Source organism: Mesoplodon mirus (genome assembly GCF_964341445.2).
Source record: "Mesoplodon mirus genome assembly, chromosome: 5".
NCBI lineage: Eukaryota > Metazoa > Chordata > Mammalia > Artiodactyla > Ziphiidae > Mesoplodon > Mesoplodon mirus.
Window position 1 is genome coordinate 120,393,641 of NC_138980.1, and position 18,240 is coordinate 120,411,880.

Sequence of the window (18,240 nt, forward strand, 5' to 3'; positions counted from 1 at the left end):
GCCTTAAAATGACATTAAAAAAAGGTAAAATCTAAAATATATTCATACATCATGTTTCTCATTTTATGAAGCTCAAAGCATTTAAAAAAAAAAGTACTCTAAAAAATCACACAAGGAATTACTTACAAAATAAAATTTTATTAAATTAACAAGTCATTCTTTAGATTCCTTACCAGTGGCACGTCAGGTAAGAGAGGACTAAAGTCTTCAGAACATCTTTTACTTCCAGAAGATAATTTTGTTGTATCTGCAACTTCGCCATTGGGCAATATACCATCTGCAAACCATACTCTCTTCTGTTCTTTGGAGCATAATCCTAGAATCAGTTTAAAACGTAAAGCATTTTAATTTGATAACATTGCAATGATTTAATACTAAATGGGTCAGGAAACATTTTCAAAAGCTTTTTGCTAGCCATTGGCAAGCCCTGCATTCTCAGGGTTTCAAGGCCTAGAGAAATGGCCTTTTGTGATTCATCTACCCAGAGTAGAAGTTTTTTTCTAATTCATACAAAGGCAGGGCTGGCCCTAGGAATCCCGTACTCAGAAAAAGAGTGGACAGGAGAGGTTATACCTTAAAGACATTGAAGGCAGATTTAAAGCCTATATTATTAAGGCTAACTTTGTGAGTGTGGAATAAAATTTAGGGACTAAGGCACAGGGAGGAAAAATGGAATAGACCAGAGCATGGTAGACAAGCAAAGGGAAAAAAGTATGAAGAACAGAAGAAAGAAGCATAAAAAGTCTAAAGAAAGAAACAGGATCACTTGTGCATCAGAGGTCATTTCCTACTTTTAACTTACTTAACAAGAGAAGCATAACATGCTTTGTTCTTATAATGTTGATATTGAAATTTATTAATATTTATTAATATTTTCCTTTCAAACGTGGAGGAAATAACTAGATGTCAGCATAAATATTTGTTCTCTTTTATTAAAAAGCATCCACGGAGGAAGGTTATGAAAATGCCTGCCAGATGATTTTAGAACATATAAACATCAAAAGGACCAACATCTACCTTCCATATCATAATCCAGATAACACTGAAAAAATTGGAATCATATATGTATAATTTTTGCAACATGGGTGGACATATTAAATAAGGTATCTTTCTTGTATTTGCAATACTTTATAATTTAATAATTTTAAAAGTCAATATAAGAGAATAAATATTTTTAAAAGCAGATTCATTCATCTTTAGAGCTATAATATACAACCATATATGCTAAAACTCATTATTTAAGTCATAATGATAAACAGAAAATAGCTATTAAGTGAGAAATAAGTGAAATCCAAAATAGTTGACAGAAATACTTGAATTTGTCTCTAACTGACAATTACAGTTATTTTCTAGCATGTTACAGACTAATAGTTTATTTTTAAGAGTGTACACAGGCTTACTGAATAGCACAGGGAACTATACTCTATATTTTGTAATAACCTATAAGGGAAAAGAATCTGAAAAAGAATAGATATGTATATGTATAACTGAATCACTGAGCTGTACACCTGAAACTAACACAACATTGTAAATCAACTATACTTCAATTTTAAAAATTAAAAAAAAAAAGTCTACACAGGCTTTACTCAAGATCCTAAACTACAATAGGCTATAAAAAAAACAGAGAGCCCAAAGATTTTTTAAATCTTTAGAAGTTTGTTAAAGGATTTAAGAAACATTTTTTATTGTGGTAAAATACACATTTAAAAATAGATTTTTAAGGAAAGGGAGACATGCCAATTATTTACCTATTGTCTCTCAAACCCAAGCCCACCCTTCCACATGGTGCTCTTTGATGCCAGGCTGGAAGTCTGGAAAGTGCAACTCCCAGACCCCCTTGCTAGTTGGTTCTGGTCACATTCCAGCAGTGACAGGCACTGGTTGGAGACTGGAAGGTGGGAAAAGAAGGAATTCTTCCTGTTTCTAGTCCCTGCCAGGACTTATGCAGCAGCACCACCACCAGATACACCCACATGTCCTGTGATCTTCAGTACTCCTTACATCAAGCCTGGGACCCTCCTTCTGTCATCTGAACACCAACCCTGTTAGGCTCCTTGATGGTCCCAGCATTTGCCACTTGGTGTTCCTCTAGAAGTCACAGTACTAGTCATGTGACGTGGTACCCTAATCCCTGAATACTAGGTCTGAGAACCAAGCATCTCTTGGTGTTCCTGCACGGGGTTCTAGTAATACTGCCTCTCCCTTTGCATTCTCCCAACCCTAGGGATGGTGGTTGCTTCCTGTACTTACTAATCTCTGAGTCACTTGAGCATGCCCTTTTTGTTCTTCTACCCTTCTAACGTACATGTATAACCAGTTCTCTGTATTAAATTCCTTCTAGTAGCTAGTCTGGTTTCTCTTTTCTCACTAGATCCTGTCAATACGAGAAAACTTCTACTTTGATCATTTATCTTTAATATTAGACACAACATTTTCTTCAAGTTACCTTCAACACTTGGTTGTTTAAGTGCTGAGATTGGTAAAGTTGTAGGTGAAGATATACTGGATGTTTGAGTCTCCTGAAGAGGCTGGATGGTGGCACATTCATCAGAATGATTAGATGTAAGATTAGAACCAGTTGGACTCATCATCCTTTCAAATGCCTGAGCTATAAAGGGAAAAAAAACTTGATCTCAGGTTTTTGAACTTCAAAGTAAATCATGATAAATATTCTATTTTTCAAGTTGTAAGAAGAAAGAAATTAATGGCTAACTAAGAAGTGACATTTGGCAAAGATAATATCCTTACTTTAGTTGGCAGCACTCCACTTCAGTATAAGCTACCAATTAGTTATTTCAATATAATTTTGGCATATATTTGATATCTACTAAAGAAAATCATTGTTATTTAATATGACCATCTGATTTTGCCCATGTACTCCTATAGTCTATTTCCAATATAGCTCCTAGTGATTCTTTTAAGACATAAATCATATCATATCATTCTTCTGTTTAAAATCCTTTAATGGCTTCCCAACTAGAATGAAAATTTAAGTTGTTACAATGGCCCACAAGACCCTACATAGTCTGCATTTCTACCTCCTCTGCTTTCCCAGTTAGCTGTCTGACATCATTTCTCACTAAAATCCTACTTGCTCATTAGAATCCAGCCACTGAGGCCTCCTTGTTCTTCAACAAGGGAAGCAAGCACTGTTCTAGCTTAGGGTCTTTGCTCTTACTATTCTTTCTGCCTGGAAAGTTCTTCCACATGGCTTTATTCTCTCACTTCCTTCAGGTCTCTGCTTACACATCATACTATCATAAACCCTTATTCTGACCACCACTAAAATTACTACCTCTTGCCACCAGTCTGTTACTATCTTTTATTTTCATTTAGAATATTATCACCATCTGATATTCTCTTTGCTTTCTGTCCACATCTCCTCACATTCATAAGGTCCATGAGATCAAAAGCGCCATAAGAACAGGGAATATATTTTGTTCTCAGCTGGAGCTCCAAAGCACTGAACAGTGCCTGAATACTGCTGAATGATTTTTTCATCCAAATAACACGGAACAGCACTGGTACCTCTCCCTTCAGCACTTCTCCAAACTGATCTGCTATAAAATGCTGCCACTACTACAATAACTTTCCTCAAGTGCCAATGAATTAGCACGCTCATGCAATGGCTTCCGCTAACCAAGTAAAATCCAAACATAGTACTTTGAGTTTCAAAGTAATTTCCAACTTCCTCTAAGTTTATGTAATGGCACTCACATGCATGCTTCTTTAAAACTTATACAGTCTCAGCACAACTTCCTCATTATCCACAATCTCTAATGAAACTATCTTTTCTTCTTTGTGGAATTCGTCTTATAACCCTTGAGCCATCTTTCTCCTCTTATTAGTAACATTATGATATCAAAACAGAATAAATAAAACAGGTAACTAACTAAATAAATCCATTCCAAATATTTTCTTTGATAAACCAATGCTTGATCTCACTATCCTACTAAGTCTCTTCAGTGACTAAATCTTCTCCTCTTCTGGATCCTTATGGTCAATATGTTTTAATGTTCACCTAAAAATCTGACCTGTCAACTCAAATAATGTTTCAAATCTTCATGGCTGTTTTATTTTTTAAGTGGGGAGAGATAATTATGTGGGAGCTTGCTCTAAGATTTCTTAACTCTAGCAGGTTGCTTGGCTAACAGCACCAGGGGTAGTCTTAAAGGCTACTGAAACAGCATAAGCAAAAAACAAAACAAGTACAAGCACTTAAACTAAATTCTTCATAAACACTGGTGGTAATATGGAAATATAAGAAGATTTACACTCTATTATCTTCCAGAGCAGAGGTCAACAGCAGGGAGTAAAGCAGCTTACCTCAGGCTAACAGACTCACATCAGAGCTTTTTGAAGAATTGCTGAAAAAATTTATCTTCATTCAAAAGAGAAAAACAAATTATTATCAGGTATTTATTCTCCTGGCTAACAGGAAGCAGCACCTGGGCTAGCACACAGGCCTGGTCTTAAAAGTCCCAAGTAATATTTGCTGGGAATTAAACTGTCAACAAATCTTTGAAAATGCCAAGAAGTACTCAAAAAAACAAACGTGTATTTGAAGAAAAACACACACACACACACACACACACACACAAAACTGTGAGAACTCAAGTAAGATTATTGCTGATAACAGTAAGCTAGCTAGGGAGCCAGAGAAACAATGGGAAACACAAACAAAATTCTAAAATTGAGAAGGGAAAAAAATATATAAAAGACAAAAATGTGCAAATAGTGTGACAGTCCTATGAATTTATATAAAAATTATAAATATTATACCTTAACTTTTATTCCCACTTTAGGTTGTAATTTTCTATAAGATGGGAACTATTATCTTGCCTTATGCTATTAATATGTAAGACTGTATACTGTTTATTGGTAGGTATTCTATAAATGTTTAGATTAAGATGATGAAGATGACAATGATGGTGACAAAAACAAATAGGCAGATGAAATGCAGCATTTAGGGACTTGGTACCTGTTAAAAGTTAATGAACTGCCACTCCAGAAACTGAACGCTTCCTTTCCACACTGGTAGTAATAATTGTGAGAGTAGAATAAAAAGAAGAGAAACCAAGCCTTGGGATGTCCCACCTAAGCCAGATAAGTCAACACTAGGTCCCTGCCTTAAGAAAATAAAGAAGTTTATCTTTGTCACAATCCAGTTGTTTTTAAGATATATTCAATTACTGGAAGAAGATATGTCAGGGTAATACTCACCTTTACTAATAGTCTCATAGCACACTACACATACTCTTGCTTCCTTTTCTAGATACTGCAATTTACACTTCCTATTACAACAGACACCGCAAAATACCTATAAAGGACAAAATATCAAATTTGATTTTGTTTCAAGCACATTTATACCAACTGGAGGCAGGGAGAGGAGAGACCCGAACTCTAACCAAAATCCATTTTTCTGATTACATAAACAAGTTTTCTAATCACCATAATCATAGGTAATTATTAAATGATTCTTTTTATTTTTATTATTTTACTTAAATGAGGTTTCTGTAATTTAAAATTGTATCTCTGATGAGAATTCCTTTAAATCAATTATGTTAATTGGAAGGGAACAAAAACTTTCTTAATGAATACGTTCATAACTTAAAAAGCTTTCTGTGGTCCTTTACAACTTTTTTTTTTTTTTTTTTAACTTTTTGGCCGTGCTACACTGCATGCGGGATCTTATTAGTTCCCGGACCAGGGATCGAACCTGTGCCCCCTGCAGTGGAAGCACAAAGTCTTAACCACTGGACCGCCAGGGAAGTCCCCCTCCTTTACAACTTTTAAAAGGAGAATGTTATTCAAAAAAGAAACAGACTCACAGATATAGAGAACAAACTAGTGGTTACCATCAGTAGGAGGAAAGTGGGGAAGGGCAAGATAGGGTTAGAAAAGGTACAAACTACTAAATATAAAATAAATAAGCTACAAGGATATATTGTACAGCACAGGGAATATAGCAAGTATTTTATAAGAACTACAAATGGAGTATAATCTTTAAAAAGTGTGAATCACTATGTTCGATACCTGAAACTTTCATAATATCGTAAATCAACTATACTCAATTTAAAAAAAAACAAGTAGAATGTTATTTTTCTAAAAGAGAGTAGGGTTGATCTGAGACTAACATATTACTGGAAAATGCTGAAAAAAATGCAATGTTATTTCTAGAGGCAACTCTTAGAGTCCATAGACTATTAAGATAGTCAGAACACAAATGAGGTCACAGCTTCAGTGTTCTGAACCTTGTGCAAGCCAATCTGCTTTTTTCTCAGTGTTTACCTCAAGTATCGAGCATAACACTAGCTGCAGAGTAGTCTTGAAATTAAGTATTCAAGGATAAACTGGAAGCTGACTGAATTCCGTACATTTGACGTGTTCATGTTAGAGAGAGAATGAAACGTATTCTTAGATTTCACAAAAATTAGTGTTCCTCATTTCCCAGTATGTAATACCCATGACAATGTGACATTTATTCAAACCTCAAGCAATCTGTAAAATGACAGTGCTTTATACACTTCCACGTAGGTGAAAAACGATGATTTTAAACTAACTGAATCTTGTAATCATCTCTTTATCAGCTTTTTTGTCACATTAAATTTCATTTAAAATGTCTCAAAAGAATAAAAGACAAAGATTTTTATAGCTTACTTTTCCACATGCTCGGCAGTGATGTCGCCGTTTCGTAAAAGTAAATTTGACTTGGCAGTTCATACAATTTGGAGCTTCTGAATCAGGAACCCAAGTAGGTTGTTTCCGGCCCAAAACAAGGCCTTCTTTGCAAGTGTTTGCAGGCACAGATTCTTCATTTGCAGTTACAAAACTGGATCCACCTTCAAAATTACTTTCTATATCAATGTAATTAGAATTGAAGCTAACCTGAGGATCAGTCACAGAATCTGTAGCACAGGTGGTTGGAACAATGGTATTTGCTATTCTGGGTTCACTTTCAGGCATATTTGGAACATCCAGCTTATTTGGTTCCTTTGAACTCCTTGTTCTTGATGGAACACTAAACAGTTGCTTAGGTCTGGCACCTCCAACATGAACAGATTGACTGTTACTAACAGAGACTGATAATTCATTTGTAATCTCAGACTTACTGCTAGATAACACTTGTTCAACTGGAATTGTACTTTTTTCCCCTAAAGAAAGGCTACCATTTTCTGTTGTATTCTGTTTATCAACCATTTCGCAAATCATATTAATACCAGGACTTTCCCCAGTAGCTTCTGCTTCAGCATTGAAATATATATTATCGACATTTCCATCATCTGGGCCTTTCATATCTATCTGATTCATCTGAGATTTTGAGTCATTTACATTTTCTTCAAATGATTTTATGTTACTAGGCTGAAGATACTGTTCAGTTAGAAAGGCATCAAGTTCAGCATCACTAACTGGTGCACCACTTTTCATGCCTTCATCAATATTAAAGTAATCCAAATCTTGTCCATTGATATCATTGCTTGAAAAAGTGAAACCTTCACAACAATCAGGAGATTCTGGGGCGTTCGCACCAGAAAGCTCTATTTGAGATTCTGCAGCTGTAGAAGAACTGGTGTTATCAGGGTAATCCAAAGACTCAACTCTAACTACCATCTGGTTAGAATCTGCCTTTCTATCTCCCATCTTTTCAATTAATGGCTGATGAGGTATGTTTTCACATTTTTCCTGTTTCAAAAGATCAGTCTCCTTCAAAGGTTCCCCACCTGAAGCTATATTCTTCTGTATTTCTTCATGCACAGTCACTGCATCTTTTATATTATTTTTATATTCATTCTGGGGTAAACAATCACCATGAGCTTTATTTTCAATTAATGATCCACACAAAGACCCAGGTACTGGAAGACAGGACAATGAGGAATATGTATTTTCACTTGAAACATGTAAAGTTGAAGCAGAATCTTGGATTTCATCTTTATTATCTTTAAGTTCTAAATTTCTTGAGTCTTCTTTTGCAGATTGTTTTATAAATATATCAGTCCTATCTTCCTGAAAGGAAAAGTCAGGTAACTTGAAATTTTCATCTCTTAAATTTGAATCATTTAAGCATAAACCTCCATTTTTTGGAAGACTGCAAGACAAAGGACTTGTGCTGCCTCCTTCTTTTAAACATTCTGGGGCAGCTATGACTGGCACATCTACCTCCTCTTTTACCAAACAGCCATCAGCTTTTACTAATTCACATGGCTGGTTCTTGTACTGTAGGTGGTCTTTGGCATCAAACATTTTAGAACTTTGTTGAGTCAAAGCAGATGGCATGTTAAAATCAACAACTGGTTCTAACTGATTAGAGATCTTTTTATCCTCTAAATTTTCTTTTCCTCTGTGATTACATGAATCTGAAAGTGTTGTATCTACTTTTACACCAAATTCTTTAGTTCCACTGATTTCCCTGTTTTGCAATTCAGAACTAACATCATTCTGTTCCTCTCTGCTGACTGTATTATTACCATGGTCTGTTGAAGAAACACAGAAAGTTTCTGACACTGAAGATAAATCCAGTCCAATCAAGGAATCTGCACTAGACTTAAAATCATCTGGCAATAATTTTTTAATATCTTCTTCACTATTAGTTACACGAACTAAGTTACCCATGTCACTTATCAGATCACAGACAGGTTTACTACATCGTCCCATATATAGAGGCTGGATTTCATCTGAAGTGCCACCATCCACAGAAGAAAGGAGATCAAGTCCTGTTACATTTTTTTCATTTTGTATAGAAGTTTGTCCCTCAAGTGTTTTTTCATTCAGGGCAATTTGATTTGTTTCATAGCCTGTTTCTGATGAGGCACAACAATTAATGCATTGTTGATCCTTTGGTAGCAGTGAAGTTAGCTGTGAGGAAGCCAACTCTGAAGAGACTGAATAGTGGTTAGAATCATATGAATTTTGTGCATCTTGGAGATAATCTTGTTCATCTAATTAAAATAGAAATATAATGTTAGTCAGGAGACCCAAATCAAAATTATTACAAAGATGTATGGTTTCTACGACTTCTAAACTTTTTTTGAGACCAGAAATATATTACTCTCCTGCAAAATAGTAATAACCTCCAAAATTATTTTCACTTGGATTTAAACTACTTAGGGTTTTTACTTTTTAATGTAGATGTCATAATATGATAGGAATTCTACTCAAAATAACTCAGTTGCACTATAAAAACCAGACTAAGGAAGAGCTGAAAAACAATCTAACTTCTTTGTTCTGCCCTCCAGTTTCCTAGTCTTCATCCTAAGATGAGGAAAATACTATCTTTCATAGTAATGAAATACCAATTAATATAGAACTTTCAGTTGCTTTCAGCTGGTTCATATGTTGTGTTTTGTTTTTTTTTTGGCGGTACATGGGCTTCTCACTGTTGTGGCCTCTCCCAACGTGGAGCACAGGCTCCAGATGCACAGGCTCAGCGGCCATGGCTCACGGGCCCAGCCGCTCCGCGGCATGTGGGATCCTCCCGGACCAGGGCACGAACCCACGTCCCCTGCATCAGCAGGCAGACTCTCAACCACTGCGCCACCAGGGAAGCCCTTGTATGTTGTTTTTAAAGGTCTTTCTTTTACCTAAACATGTATCTGGAGAGAAACTTCTACCTTTCTTACTTCTATTTCTGGCTATTGCTTCTATTCAGTATAAGAATACACTAATTCATTACAATAAGTGAATGTTTTACAGAAGATAACCAGGTAACCAAAATTGAAACCAAGTTTTGCTAAGAGTACTAATTACGGACATTTTAAAATTACATTAATGGTAAAAATGAAAAATGGACAAACCTGGATTCTGTTCAAAATCATCGAGGAGTTTGTCCAAGTCACTGACTGCTGCTTTAAAATAACTGTCCATCCTACTTGTAGACTTACTCAGAATTTAATTCTTGTGTGCCTAGAAAATATGAAGTATGATAATTCATTTAATTCTCTGACATATAAATATTATACCATGTACTGCATGCCAAGAAACACAGCCAGGGAATAGACACAAATAAAACTTAAGAGTATTGCTTTGAAGAATCTGTAATTTAGTTGGGGAAATTCCTCTATATATACAAAAATGACATGAAAACAAACTCTAACAACATAACATGCATACATAAACTATTTAAAATTTAAAACACTTATCTAAATAACTCATGGGTCAAAGAATGCATAGTTGAAAGCTATAAATAGCTGTTAAGTACCACGTATCAAATAATATAAAATATACTATTCACAAATAAAAATACTGCATGTAAAAACTTGCAAGATTCAGCAAAAGAGAATACTTAAAGACAAATACCTAGAGACTTAGATGCTTATACTAGAAAACAAAGAATGAAAACAAATAAGCTAACAGCAGAAATTAAAGAAATAGAAAACAAGCATATGAGAGAGGTACAAGAAAACTAAAAGTTAGTTTTATGAATAAAGTAGGTGAACCTCTGATCTGTGGCAGGAGCTCCATCAAATAAGCCTGAGAGACCTTGAAGGAATCTATCAATGACTAATGGGACAATATAAAAAGGACACAGGAGCTAAGTATCACTGGCTTAAATGGGACAAATGAACCTCAAATAAATGAAGACTACAAAGGACTGACCACAAATCAAATGGATTAAAAAAAAACAAACAAACCAAGAGATCATAATGATACTAAAAACAAAAACCACCACTCATTAGAGAGTTGCTAGGGCAGTAACCCTTTACTCTGAAAATTGATATACTAAGAGAAAAGAACTAAGAATTTATCCTTTCCTTTATTTACAAAATGTACTTTAGGATAAGAAAACAGTTGCTGAGGAAGAATTCTTTAGATAAGAATTCCAGTTGATAAATGCAGAAAGATATTAAAAATTTTAAAATCATTTCTTCATAGTCCCTAAAGCAATAAATGGACTACGCAATGGCTATCAATGGATGTTAAAATTGTTAGATGAAAGGTTGAGGGGAACTTTATAATGGTGGGATCAGGTCAACACATCTAAATCCAGTGACCAATTTCACCATCAATTAATGTGGAAGACATAGAATCACATACAAAATATTCCTGCCCAAAAAAACAAACAAAAAAACCCACAAAAAAACCCTGAATCCAAATCTAATCAAGTTTTTAGCACTAACTGCATATTTACAGGAAATTCAAGGATAGAGGGACAAGTTAAATGATATCAAAAGAAAGCAACTGGCTAAATCCAGAAGGGGGAACACTTTTCAGCAATGTTCCTTAAACAGTTGATAGTGAACGACTTTTTTTTTTAAACTTCCAGTCTGTTACAAACTGCTACTTTTGTAAAACACAATAAAACTATACAAATTTTGCAATAATATACAAACAAAAAGATATAGATTATTAAACACATTTGAATGGTGCCCTGAGTAAGGAATAGGAGTGGGAAATGAAGGATAAAAGACAATAAACTACTGAGAGGGCTTTACTAGAGCCACTTATGATGGTCACCATGAACTGAGGACACACGAGGCTCAGAAAAAATGAGATACTTTAAAGATGGGTTAAAAAAGATTAGACAGAGCTTAAGAGAATTGAACAAACAGGAAGACCTATCTGAAGAAATAACCTAAAATGTAGCCCAGAGAGATGAGGAAGAAGAAATATGAAAAAAGAAGTTAAAAAACATGGATGACAGAATGAGAATGGAGCCCCATAAGAAGAACAGAGCATGGAACAAGTATGCTTGAAAAGATAATGCCAGGAATTCCAGAACTGATGAAAAACACAACAGATATAGGTAACCCATTACCAAGCAATATAAATACAGTTGACCCTTGAACTACATGGCTTTGAACTGCACAGCTCACTTATTTGCAGAATTTTTTTCAATAGTAAATACTGCAAAACTCCAGAGTTGGTTGAATCATGGATATGGAGGAACCATGGATACGGAGGGCTGACTATAGGCTATATGTGAATTTTTGACTTGCAGAGAATCGGCACCCCAACACTCACATGGTTCAATGGTCGACTGTAAAGAGAAATCAACAGTTAAATACTCTGTAGTGAAACTTTTGAACTCCAAGATAGAACAGCCAGAGAGAAAATCTCATCTTCAAAGAAACAATAATTACGCTAGCACAAGGTAAACTTCAGAACAATTCTCATTGACAATGGTATGCCATCCTATTCATTAAAGCATATTATTCTTTTATTTCCATTTTTAAATTTTATTTATACCATACATATACAAAAGTACATGAAAACACATAGGCACCAAAACCAATAAAAGGAACCTGGAGGAAGAGACAATATAGGAAGAAGAAAACTTCAAAAAAACTAATATTCTCAGGAAAAAAAAAGCAATGCAACTATGAAACAGCAACAGGAAGCCATACGTAAAGAATATGTGAGAAAAAAGATCATGAAAATTGATAACAGAAATCTTAAAATTCACGTGAGGCTTACAGAATGTAGTAAAAGCAGTGCTTAAAGGGGCACTTATAGCATTAAGTGCATATATTAAAAAAAGAAAGATCTAAGAATCCATAATCTAAGCTTTCACCTTGGGAAACTAGAAAAAGAACAACTTAAGCCCAAAGTATGTAGAAGGAAAGGTAACAAAGATCAGAGCAGAAATCAATGAAATTAAAAACAGGAAAATAGAGAAATGGAGAAAAGCCACTGAAACCAAAAACTCTTTCTTTGAAAAAAGTAAAATAAACTAGGCTAATTAAAAAAAAAGAGAGATACAAATAACCAATATCAGAAGTGAAAGAGGGGTCATAACTACTGATACCATGGACACTTAAAGGAAAATAAAGCAATATTATGAAAATTCTATGCCCCCAAACTTGATCATTTTGATGAAATGGACCAATTCCTTGAAAAACACAAACTATCAAAATTCACACAAGGAAAAACAGACAACCTGAACAGTCCTATATATATTAACAAAACTGAATCAATAATTAATAATCTTCCACAAAAAAAGTCATCAGGTCTAGATAGGTTCACTGGTGAATTTTACCAAATATTTAATGAAGAAATGATCCAAATCTCCCACAGTCTCCTCCAGAAAAAAGAAGCACAGGGAACACTTCCTAACTCATTCTATAAGACCAGAATTACTCTAATACCAAAAACAGATAAAGACATTACAAGAAAGAAAAACTACAGACCAATATAACTTATGAACACAGAAGTAAAAACCCAAAACAAAATATTAGCAAATTGAATTCAGCGATGTATAAACAAAATTATACACAACAACCAAGTGGGATTTATTCAGGTATGCAAGGCAGGTTCAACATTTGAAGATTAATCAATGTAATATACCACATCAACAGACTAAAGAAAAATTATCATATAATCATATGAACTGATGCAAAAGAAAAAGCATTTGACAAGACCCAATACTTACTCATGATAAAAGCTCTCAGCAAATTATGAGTAGAGGGGAACTTCTTCAGTTTGATGAAGAATGTCCACAAAATACCTACAGCTACCATTACACAATATACTTAGTGATGAGAAACTAGATGCCCTACCCCCAAAGACTGGGATCAAGGAAAGGATGTCTTCTCTCACCACTCCTATTGCACATAGTACGGAAACCCTCACTAGTGTAATAAGAAAAGGAAATAAAAGGTACACTGTTTGGAAAGGAAGAAATAAAAATGTCTTTATTTGTGATGACATGATTTTCAATGTAGAAAATCTCCCCAAACTGATCCTCCAATATGGAAAAGTGAGTGTAACAGCAAAGATGCAGGATACAAGGTTAATATACAAAAGTCAAATGCTTCCTATATGAGCAAGGAACAGTTGGAATTTGAAATTTTAAAAAACAGCTTTTACAATATACCTCAAAAATTAAATGCTTAGATATAAGTATAAAATATATACAGGACCTATATGTGGAAAACTACAAAATGCTGACAAAAAATCAAAGAAGATCTAAATAAATGGAGATATAGTCCGTGTTCATGGACAAGGAGACAATACTGTTAAGATGTTAGTTCTTCCAACCTGATCTGTAGATTCAGTGCAATCCTAATCAAAATCCCAGTAAGCTATTTTGTAGAACTCAGGAAACTGATTCTAAAGTGTATATGGAGAGGCAAAGGACCTATAACAGTCAACACAATACAGGGATACCTTGAAGATATTGTAGATTTGGTTCCAGACCAGTGAATATCACAATAAAGTGAGTTGCACAAATTTCTTGGTTTCCCAGTGCACATAAAAGTTATATGGTATTTGTCCAAATGATTTAAAGATTTACACTATACTATAGTTTATTGTGTGCAATACTATTATGTATAAGAAAACCAATGTACACACCTCAATTAAAAAATTCTTTATGCTAAAAATGCTAACTGTCATCTAGGCCCTCATCAAGTTATAGTAGTAACATCAAAGATCACTGATCCCAGATCATCATAACAAATATAATAATAATGAAAAGTATGAAATACTGCAAGAATTACACCTTACATAAGAATGTATTTTAAATGGATAATAGAGGGTGAGTGGCTAAGACAGAGGAATAGGAAGACCGTGAGCTCACCTCCTCCTGTGGGCACACCAAAATTACTACTTAAAGAGCAACTAATGAGGAGAACTAGCAGAAAAGATCTTCTACAACTTAATATAAAGAAGGAACCCCAACAAGATGGGTAGGAGACATGGTACAGTCAAGACATATACCCTTGGGTGGGTGATCCATAAGGAGCAGGATAATTACAACTTCAGAGGTTCTCCCCAAGGAACAAGGGGCCTAAGCTCCATATCAGGTTCCCCAGCCTGGGGGTCCTACACCAGGAGAATGAGCCTCCTAAAACATTAGGCTTTGGGCTTACATTCAGGATAGCCAGAGGGCTGGGGGAAATAGAGCCTTCACTCTTAAAAGTGTGCACACCAAATCACACATGCTCTGAGATCCAGGGCAGAAGCAGTAATTTGGAAGGAGATTTGGTCAGACCCACTTGCTGATCTTAGAGAGACTCCTGGAGAGGCAGGAGGCAACTGGGACTTACCCTGGGGACATAGATGCTGGCAGCAGTCATTTTGGGGAGCTCATTCTACCATAAGGACACTGGTGATGACAAGAACCATTTTGGAATCCTCCCTCTGGCTTATCAGCCATGGGATCTGGACCTAACCAACAGCAGGCCAGCATCAGCTCCAGGACATCCCAGACCTCATAGCCAACCATGTCAGGAACCAGCCCTGGACCTGGCTCCGCCCACTAATGGCCAGCACTAGTCCTGGCCCAAGCACCTCATGACCCAGCCCTTCCCACAAGCAGTCTAGCATCAGGACTGGGACACCACAGGCCATGCAGCCAGCCATGTCAGGACCTGGCCCTGCCACCAGCAGCCAGCAGTCTTCACACTACTCAGGGCCTGGCAACCAAACCAGACAAGGGGTCAGCCACACCTACCAGGATGCCCACAGCAGTCACCTCAACAAAACAGAAGGGCCCATGCAGTCCACCTAGAGGGCACTCCCTAGAGCAGATAGGTCTGGGGATGAGAGGGGAGTATGCTGCTGGGCATCATAGGACATCTTCTACATAAGGTCATTTCTCCAAGATCAGGAAGCATACCCAACCTACCAAATACACAGAAATAAAAACAGAGAATTAGGCAAATGAGGAAACAGGAATATGTTCCAAATGAAGAAACGAGATAAAACCCCAGAAGAAGAACTAAGTGGAGATAAGCAATCCACTTGATAAAGAGTTCAAGGTAATGATCATAAAAATGCTCAAAGAACTCAGGAAAAGAATGGATGAACACAGTGAGAAGTTGGAAGTTTCCAACAAAGAATTAGAAAATATAAAGAACCAAATGGAGTTGAAGAATACAATAACTGAAAGAAAAAAAATACTCCAGAAGGAATCATCAGTAGACTAGATGATAGAGAGGAACAGATCAGCGAACTAGAAGACAGAGTAGTAGAAATCACTCAAGCTGAACAGGAAAAGAAAAAAAGAATTAAAAAAAAAATAAAGAGGACAGCTTAAGAGACCTCTAAGACAACATCAAGTGTACTAACTTTGCATTATAGGAGTTCCAGAAGGAGAAGAGAGAGAGAAAGGGGCAGAGAACATATTTGAAGACATAATAGCTGAAAACGTCCCTAACCTGGGAAAGGAAACAGACATTCAGAACCCACAGAATCAAGGAATCACAGAGAGTCCCAAACAAGATCAACCCAAAGAGAACAAAGACATATGGAAATAAAATGGCAAAACTGCCATCTGTAACAACATGGATGGACCTAGAGGGTATTATGCTAAGTGAAATAAGTCAAACAGAGAAAGACAATTACTATATGATTTCACTTATATGTACAATCTAAAAAACAAATGAACAAACTCAACAAAAGAGAAAGAGTCATATATATAAAGAACAAATCCCCCTTGCCAGAGGCAAGGGTGATGGGGGGAAGAGAGAACTAGATGAGGGAGACTAAGAGGTACAAACTTCCAGTTACAAAATAAATAAGTCATGGGTATGAAATGTACAGTGTGGGGAATACAGTCAATAATTATTTAATATCTTTGTATGGTGACAGATGGTAACTAGAGTTACTGTGGTGATCATTTTGAAATGTATAGAAATATCAAATCACTATGTTGTGTACCAGGAACTAAAATAGTATTGTAGATCATTTATACTTCAAAAGCAAACAAACAAACTCAGAAAAAAAGATCAGATTTGTGGTTACCAGAGGCAGGGGGTGGAGGGAGGGGGAACTGGATGAAGGTAGCAAAAGGTACAAACATCAGTTATAGGATAAATAAGTACTAGCGATGTAATGTACAACATGATAAATATAATTAACATTGATGTATGTTATATATGAAAGTTGTTGACAGTAAGCCCTAAGAGTTCTCATAACAAGGAGAAAAAATTTTTCTATTTTTTAATTTTGTATCTATATGAGATAAAGGATGTTCATGAAACTTACTCTGGTAATCATTTCATGATGTATGTAAGTCAAATCATTATGCTGTACACCTTAAACTTATATAGTGCTGTATGTCAGTTTTATCTCAATGAAACTGGAAGAAGAAATAAATTAAAAATAAAATGGATGAGACTAAATATAAAATGCAATATTCTAAAAACTTCTTGAAAAAGCATAAGAGGAAATCTATATAACCTTGGGTTGGTGATGAATTTTTAAATATAACACCAATGGCATGAGACATGAAAGAAAAAAATTGATAAGTTGGACATTATTGAAGTTAAAAAAAACATCTGCTTTGAAAAAGACACTGTTAAGAAAATGAGAAGACAAGCCACAGAGTGAGAGATAATATTTGCAAAACACATAACTGATAAAGGACTTGTGTCCGAAGTCCTCAAAAAACTCTTAAAATTCAATAATTAGACAACAATCCAGTTAAAAAATGGGCAAAAGTTCTGAACAGATACCTCTCCAAAGAAGATATAAAGTTTGCCCAACAAGGATCTACTGTATAGCATAGGGAACTGTGCTCAATACTCTATAATAACCTAAATGGGAAAAGAATTTTAAAAAGAATGGATACATGTATATGTATAACTGAATCACTCTGCTGTACACCTGAAACTAACACAACACTGGTAGTCAACTATACTCTAATATAAAATAAAAATTTAAAAAGATATAAAATTTGCAAATAAGCATATGATAAAATGCTCAATATCATTTATCTTTAGAGAACTACAGATTAAAATAATGAGATGCCACTACCTATCTATTACAATGGCTGAAATCCAAAAAACTGACAATACCAAATGCCCAAGGATGCCAAACAGCAGGAACTCTCATTTATTGCTGATATGAATGCAACATGGTACAGCCACTTTGGAAAACACCTTGGCAGTCTCTCACAAAACTAAACATAGTCTTACCATAAGAACCAGCAATCATAATACTGGGTATTTACCCAACTGATTTAAAGATTTATGTCCACACAAGAACTGAGATGTGAATGTTTATAGCAGCTTTACTCATAATTGCCAAAATGTGGAAGCATCCAAGATGTCCTTCAGTAAGTGAATGGCTAAATAAACTCTGGTACATCCATGCAATGGAATATTATTCAGTGATATAAAGAAATGTACCATCAAGCCACAAAAAGATGGATGAATCTTAAATGGATATTGCTAAGTGAAAGAAAGCAGTCTAAAAAATCTCTATACTATACAATTCTAATTTTATGACATTCTGGAATGGGTAAAACTAGAGTGACAGTACACACATCAGTGATTGCCAGTGCTTTGGAGTAGGGGA

General features: G+C 35.4%; 1 protein-coding gene across 3 annotated transcripts in view; it reads right to left on the bottom strand.

Moving 5' to 3' along the window:
* Nucleotides 1–18,240, bottom strand: part of ZFYVE16 (zinc finger FYVE-type containing 16) — a 55,582-nt gene that overhangs the window by 30,632 nt on the left and 6,710 nt on the right. For all 3 annotated transcript variants that reach the window (XM_082624085.1, XM_082624086.1, XM_082624084.1), the window contains exons 2-6: nt 9,792–9,900; nt 6,661–8,936; nt 5,224–5,320; nt 2,447–2,608; nt 174–316 (exon numbers count right to left, since the gene is read on the bottom strand). In XM_082624085.1, coding sequence (XP_082480211.1) covers nt 174–316; nt 2,447–2,608; nt 5,224–5,320; nt 6,661–8,936; nt 9,792–9,861 — 2,748 coding nt within the window. In that variant the 5' untranslated portion in view covers nt 9,862–9,900. The remainder of the gene's footprint in view (nt 1–173; nt 317–2,446; nt 2,609–5,223; nt 5,321–6,660; nt 8,937–9,791; nt 9,901–18,240) is intronic.